The 7,316-nt window shown below is 41.4% G+C and overlaps 1 protein-coding gene across 2 annotated transcripts in view; it reads right to left on the bottom strand.

Moving 5' to 3' along the window:
* RhoGEF64C (Rho guanine nucleotide exchange factor at 64C) overlaps nt 1–7,316 on the bottom strand; it is a 34,087-nt gene that overhangs the window by 3,005 nt on the left and 23,766 nt on the right. For both annotated transcript variants that reach the window (XM_026819477.1, XM_018036598.2), the window contains exons 5-9: nt 5,272–6,505; nt 3,225–5,071; nt 2,712–2,926; nt 535–799; nt 53–274 (exon numbers count right to left, since the gene is read on the bottom strand). In XM_026819477.1, coding sequence (XP_026675278.1) covers nt 53–274; nt 535–799; nt 2,712–2,926; nt 3,225–5,071; nt 5,272–6,505 — 3,783 coding nt within the window. The remainder of the gene's footprint in view (nt 1–52; nt 275–534; nt 800–2,711; nt 2,927–3,224; nt 5,072–5,271; nt 6,506–7,316) is intronic.

Genomic DNA, 7,316 nt, shown 5'->3' with positions numbered 1-7,316 from the left:
CTCTGTATAACAATATAACGAGAAGATTCTCTTATAAAAATTTATATCTTACCATTAGGAAGGAATTCAAGTTCATCCTACGTAAAACTGTATTTTCCATCTGTGAGACTTTCAAGAAGATTCGCAGTAACTCCTTCTCCTTCTCGAGATTCTGTAACAGTAGACTGGCGCTCCCTTGCCGAGTGCAATAGCTTTCGAACGCGTGTAACATCCGCTCGGATTCCAAGAAGATCTTCCCTACGTCCACCGTCAAAAGATCTTCGTCTCCAGATTCCTAAGAATCGTTAAAAAATCGTCAATAAAATAGTTAGACCAGAATAATTACAATAGAATAACAATTATTATTTTACTATACAATTAAAAATTAACACATTTAATTATTAAAAAATTCTCAACCAGAATCTGAACAAAGTTCTGAGATTTAATGCATCTACTATTATTAAAGTGGTTTTATCGAAATGCAAAAAGCTTTGCACTTTTATATTTGCTTCTCTTATATCATGAAAGAAATCATTTTCACTCGATGGATCGTACCTGGGCGAATTCCACGGCGTCCTTGAGCTTCTCCGCTAGGACGAGATTGTGCTCGAGGAGTTCTTCCACGTTGAGAAAAATCGCTGATAATTGTTCGGATGTGAGCAAGCCAGCCCTGAGCATAGGCCTGTGGAATTCCTCGAGAATAATTTGTAAATCCCTTCCGTATTTTTGCTCGGTCTCCACGATCTCCGTAATGATTTCCTTACGCTCTACTCGTTTTTTTGAACATTTCCTGCACACGAAAGGCGCGTACACCACGCCGCTGTAAACAAAACACGATGACACTTATAGTAAAGACTAAGCTTTCAAAACTTTCGTAGGGCTAATATCATTTTGCAGGATAGAGTATCTTATTTTCATCTTAATCTAGGCTTCTATAATTAATTCCGTTAATTGTCGTCTATATTGTGTGTATTTGTTTAATTGTGTGAGCGTATAATAATAATAAAANGATTTAATTTTCGAAATTGCTATAAAAAATGTTGAACTCTTCCCAAAACTGCAGTCTATTTATAACATTAAGCGACGAGAGAAAAGACGATCGTCGACTGGAAATTCAAGCTCGAGGGACCAAAACTACTTCTCACATGGCCATAGCGTTTCCATCGCATAGTTTATCGTTACCACAGTTAACGTTACAGTGGTTACATACTTCTAGGATGATACGCGTGTCGCTTTCGGTTCCGATAAATCGGAATTATCGCGGTAAGTACTGCGAGCCGCGCGGCGACTGCTAATCGCGTACAGTCCGAGAAACCGAAGCCAATCCGGTCTCCGCGTCGACCGCACGCAATTTGCATCTAGCGATTTATCAAACAAAGCGGCATCCGTGTAATGCACGTTGATAGCAGCATTATGTGCGCGATTTATAGTCGTTCCTCTCGTTCCATCGGGCTATCCCGATAGAGGCTGTCGGTCGGCCGCTCGGAGACGAACCCGGGGCTCCTCCGGATGGAAATGTCCTCGGAACGTTTCGTTACTTAATCCGGCAGCCGCGACGCGACGGCTCGTTTCTCGCCCGTAATTTATTTTTATAACGCCACGGTATACCGTGAAATTAATATCCCGACGTTGGCCACGAACTCGACCGTCTTTCGCTCCGTCGCCTCGGCTCCTCGCGGCGTAACAGGCCTTTACACGACTATTCACATTATTTTTTACCGTTATCGATACCTTTCCCTGTGTATCTATGTATGATGCGTACACGCCGTAGCCTGGAATTATCTACGTCGACTGCGTCCGATTTATCATGTCACAACGCTCACACGCGCAGCGCTCGAAACGAGCTCCGTTCTTCGCTCGAATTCAGTGTTAATGTATGCAGATTGGAAAATAGGCTCCCGTGAGTAGATCACCGATTTTTATACGAAATATCAATTTAAGGAATGAAAATAAACACTAGATTCCGGTATTCCATGCACTCTCGTATATTATACTTTCTACTCGCTGCATATTCAATTTTCTTGTAAATGAAGTCTGATCGTTATCAATCGATGACCTCGTCTGATCTATAATCGAATTGCTGCGATATTCAAAGAATTAAACGAGACTCTTCGCTCGAAGCGAGAATACCGATTTCTGTTCATTTCTATCTCCGTCCATGGGAACTTGAAGCAAATTCTTTGCTGATGAAAATACAAGCGACTCTGTTGCAGTGAATGCGTGTCGAAATGACAGGAGGAACGGGCGAAGGTTAAATAATAATATTTTTGATAAAGCACGATGTGTCCCTCGGATGTAAAATTGTTCCCGATGTATACGATCAGAGGAGAAAAAGGTCTCGAATTTAATTCGAGTCCGGATAACGAGTATCGCGGTCGGGTCCCGGACAGTAGTGTAGGTTTCCGAGCGGGCAACTTTATGCCCGTACGATTATAGGTGTCTGGGATCCCGGGGTGCCCCTATCCGTTTTCTCTGCACCATTGGACGGTGGGACACCCCACTGCAACCTGTCAGAACTCCAATTTGCTCTACTCTGTTCAGCACGTTCATGTGGCGTGGACCGTGGATGCCACCAAACGCACACCACCGCGGCTAACCGTGACTCAACTACAGCGACTAGCTTGATGTCTTTTTGTCATTTTAATAATAATAATAATAATAATAATAATAATTACAAGAGAAGAAGAAGAAGAAGAAGAGTATGTAATAATGTAAATATAATGTAAGCTTGCCTGTCTGTTATTAAAGGGTCTAAACGTTGTTCGCAATCTTCGCAGAGCTTTGAATCACCGGAAATCACTTGTGGGATTCCACTTGCGAGTAGACTTCCTGGCCTCGAGGAGACGTTTCCTGCTCTCCAACGTCTCGGCACGCCCCGAGTACTGCTCGCCTGACTACTTTCCGATCCCACCCCGCTATCGGTCCTCTCGATATCCACAACTCTCGCCTGTGCAAATACACAGCCACAATTCATTTATATCTTTCACAATTCTTTCATTCTTTCGATTCGATCAGACGAATTGTGATCGATGTTAGTATTAGACAGCGCATTTTATTGCACTATATCAATTTCTTGCATGTACAAATTTTTAATAAGTTTGTCACATTCATAATATAGAAAATAGTAAAAAATGATTGAAGTAGGATCGACAAAATATTTTCTTATTAATTATTTTATATTAGGAACTTTTAACGCTTTTCGATATATTAAGAATTTGTATAATTTTTGACATATTAAATCTCACCTTGGACGTTTCAGATGAATTCGTCAGAATGATGTTACATTCTTCACTGCTATCAGACACATTCGAAATCTGCGAGCTCTTTGAACTCAGATCACCAAGACTAGTTTCCTTCTGCTCATACAAAGCTTCCAGGTCTCCTTCCGTGTCTTCTTCGTCCTCCCCCTCAATAGACACTCGATCCTTTGAGTCCATCAAGAAATTCAACAACTCGAACTTACTCGAAATATTCTCTTCCTCCGGAGACACAGACATTTTCTTAAAAAAATCCTCAGGACTCTTAGACAAATACGTTTCTGCCAAATCTTCAGAGTTCGATTTCTTAAACACATTTTCTGTTAAATAAGAACCGAGAAACTGGCCAGTATTCTTACTATAGTAATCAATATCACCGAAGTATATTCTGTCTTTCAAATAGTCCTCAGTAGGCGGAGGACTCAACGGTAAAGGAGGAGGCTCGTCCGGAATTTCTTCGTAAATAGGCTCCTTTATCACCTCGTAAGTGTTCTCCTCGAGGAAAAGATTCGTCGAGACGAAATCAGCCTCCGAATTCAAGCTAGAAGTCCTCGAGTAATTCGCTTCTAGAGTAGACTCGGAGCTTTCGTACTCTTTACTCTTCAACAAAGTCTGTTTTAATATTTTTAATATAGCCTCGCCACTGTCCTCGTCGAGAATCTCTCCGTTCTCCCTGGCCTTCCTTAAGGAATCTTCAAGTAGTTTTGAGATTAAGACTTCTTTCGATTGACTGAAAAGCTTAGAGGGATTTTCAGCGTCTTGGTTCTTTCGAGTCCCACGATTATTCTTTTCTTCCGAAGTCCCACGATCCTTTTCTTCCGAAGTTCTCGACATTTCCGATGCAAGCTTATCCGAAGACTCACTGTTTCTTCGAAGACATTCAGAATCTTCAATGCTCTTCGGTTCTCCAGATCTCAAATTCTCTCTCTCTCTTCCTTTTGGATCTTCACTAGGAGGAACCATAATATTCGATTTGTAATTGTCAACGATAACAAGAGTTCTATTCTCATTAGAATTATTTATTAGTGTAGGACTTTCGTTCACTGAAATCACAGTTGGATTATAAACATCTTCACCGCCGACACTGATGGTCACTTTATTAAGAGGCTCATTACCAGTCGTTGAATCACTGTTAATTAAAATTGAAGTTCTCCTTGAACCGGTGGTACCTGATTGGACGGCACCGTGGTCTATCTGCAATCGATGTACCAACGGCGATGCCTGAGGACTAACCGTGATTTTATAGACATTGTTCTCAGTATTTGGTGAACTGATCTCGACTTTGGAGGGTCCATAGGAATTCAATGTACTCCAGGTTACCATGGCTGGACTGTTTCGATCTGTTTCTGTGTTTTCTTTCAGTTTCGAATCACTGGTTTTGTAACGTTTTATTTTACCAGGTGGAGGGGACCAGCTGGTGGGCCTCATCCCTCGGAAGTGATCGTTCCTCCCTTCGAAGCGATTTGAAATTTCTGTCAGGGCTTTCGTTTCACTTCCTGATTTCACCTTAGTTCCTATTATTTCTGTCACGGCTTCTGTTTTATCTTCTGATTTTATCTTCTTCTCTATTGGGACTTCCTCGACTTCTTTTATGTTCGATAATTCGGGCTGACATTTGATTTTAATTAAATCGATTTGGCTCGTAGAATTTGAATGCTTCTCTGAATCATTTTGAATGATCGTTTGGTCGTTTGAAGAAGGGGACGTTTCTTTTAGTTTCCGGCAGAGGCTTAGACGCATAGTGTCTGTGAAAAGAACGTCGCCAGCTGATATTTCGGGTCTGGTGAACGATCGATCGCTTTGGCTACGTGAAAGGGACGATCTCTTGGAGTTCTCTGAAAAAATTATTCCAACCATTCTATGGATAAATTTTTATTAATCATTGCACGATTCTTGTCTAACTTCAAATTAAATATAAACGTTTCGGAAATGGTTATCCCTTCAAATTGAACAATTCGAGAAGAATATGGAATCACTTATGTATACTCAATAAAAATGTCGATAATAATACAAAAGATAGGTTTAAAACACTTACCCTCAGACTTCAATATCAAATCTTCTTCGTCTACAGTAATTCCAGGAATGCGATCTTCAATCTCAATCCTCATTTCAGCATCTTCCTCCACTTCGATTCTCTTGCATTCGTCTATCCTCTTCCTCTCCATTTCACTCTTGATATTCTCACGTTTCAACGAACGAACACTTTGCTCAGCGAACTTTCTTGGAACATCCGATACATCGATTTGCCTGTGCGATTCGTTCTCTATCCTCCTCGAAGCAATACGTTCCACACTACCAGAAGAGATTTTATCTACTAATCTATTACCAGTATGTTTATCTACTTGAATCCCATCGGGATTAATAGAATTTTGGCACGAGTCTTGCAAGAATCTAGATTCCTTAGGTCGAACCTTACCCACCCTGGGGTCTCTAATATTCGGAATAGTAATAAAATTATATTTCTCCTTTTGATCAACCCTGTTCACAGTTATCGGCACCTCTTCCTTCTCACTATCCTCCTCTTCATCCTCCTCCTCTTCCTCCTCTGTCTCCTCATTACTCGCTTCTTCCCTAGTACAACTAGCAATCCTACCAATTCTACTCCAGCTGAGTCGTGTCACTTCCGACGGTTTCTCAGGTGCAAAAATAACATTATCAACGTTGAACAAAACATTTTTCCTCCTGGTCTCTGGTATCTTGCCTCGTTTCAGGATACTCTTCAAAGTTTGCTTAGCTTCTTTAAGCTTTCTCGGTGGTCTTCTAGGTGAAACTTTTGGTATAGGAATCCTCGTGACTGGCGGCAATTCTTCATCGTCTGAGATCTCGCGGTGTGGTTCGTTGAACACTCTGATCCTCTGACCGCCGATCGCAGCCACCGCACTTCGACTCTGTATCCTTTCAATTGACTTCACTTTCGAGGAATCGAAGAGGCTGGAAGAAACTGGTCTGCCGTCTTCCTGTTCCAAGGCATTGTCCGACAAATCGTCACTTAAATCGTCCTCGTCCTTCAACTTCTTTAATAATAAATACGGATTCACGTCGCATTCGAGTATACTTTTTCTCGAATCACTACTACTATTCAATGGTCTCTCCTGTCTCTCGTCTTGACGATTGATCTTCGCCTGACCGATCTCAGTTTTGATAATTTTACGATCTGACCATTCGTTCCTTGAGGCTTTCACTTTTCTTGGGATTCGAACCAGTCGGCCTGGTGGAGTCGTCGGCGCTGATGGACTCTGCGGGTTTGTTAACAGTGGCGGCGATGAGACCTCGTCTAGCCACTCGTCGCTGAATGGACCAGTGAAGCTCGCTCGTTGCTTGCGCGTCCCTTCCTCGTAGCTCGCGACTGTTTCTTTGTCGAACCATTCGGATCTCGAGGAGGTACCTTCGATCGAGCCCTTTCGGGTATTCCTCGCGATGCTCAGGCTCCGGGAATCGCGTTGAGGTAATGGCCGATGCGGCGAGATGCTTCGGGCTCGGGTTCTGGGTTCCACCAGCCGATTCCGACGCATCTGGTCGTACGGGTCGTCCATCGGTGATCTCAGGACTCCTATCCAGTTTTCATTTCGTTTAACAATGGAAGATATATGTCTATGTATAGCATCAACTATTTTTTAGCGAATTATAGCAGACGTAACATTATAACAAATGTAAGACGAACTGATTTTTGGAAAATTATGGTAGATAAAATAAATATAGCATCAATTAATTTTTAGGAAATTATAGTAAATATAATAAATATAACATAACGTAAACAAACTCATAAGCGAGTGTATTTATTATAATGCTTTGTATTAGATTATTTCAAGTAAAATCGTACACTGCGTTCGTGAAGCTAAGAATCAACAGGTGTGTCTTTTGAGAAACTTGCTAATACGATTACTTAGTGAACATTAATAAACGCTAATCTTTGTTACTAATAGATAGACAGCGAACGTTTATGTGAAATACAAGATTTGTGGCACTCGGTCTCAGTTCGCGGTTTCCCTTATCGATCTCAATCAAAGTTTATCTATTTAAGCAATGCAATGTACGTTCGCTTTCTATATTTTCTATACTTTCTATATTTTTTATATTTCC

This window comes from Ceratina calcarata, unplaced genomic scaffold, assembly GCF_001652005.2.
Source record: "Ceratina calcarata isolate Rehan_Ccalc_2016 unplaced genomic scaffold, ASM165200v1 scaffold151.2, whole genome shotgun sequence".
Lineage (NCBI taxonomy): Eukaryota > Metazoa > Arthropoda > Insecta > Hymenoptera > Apidae > Ceratina > Ceratina calcarata.
The sequence above is the reverse complement of the archived record's forward strand: the minus strand, read 5'-3'. Positions and strand labels throughout refer to the sequence as shown.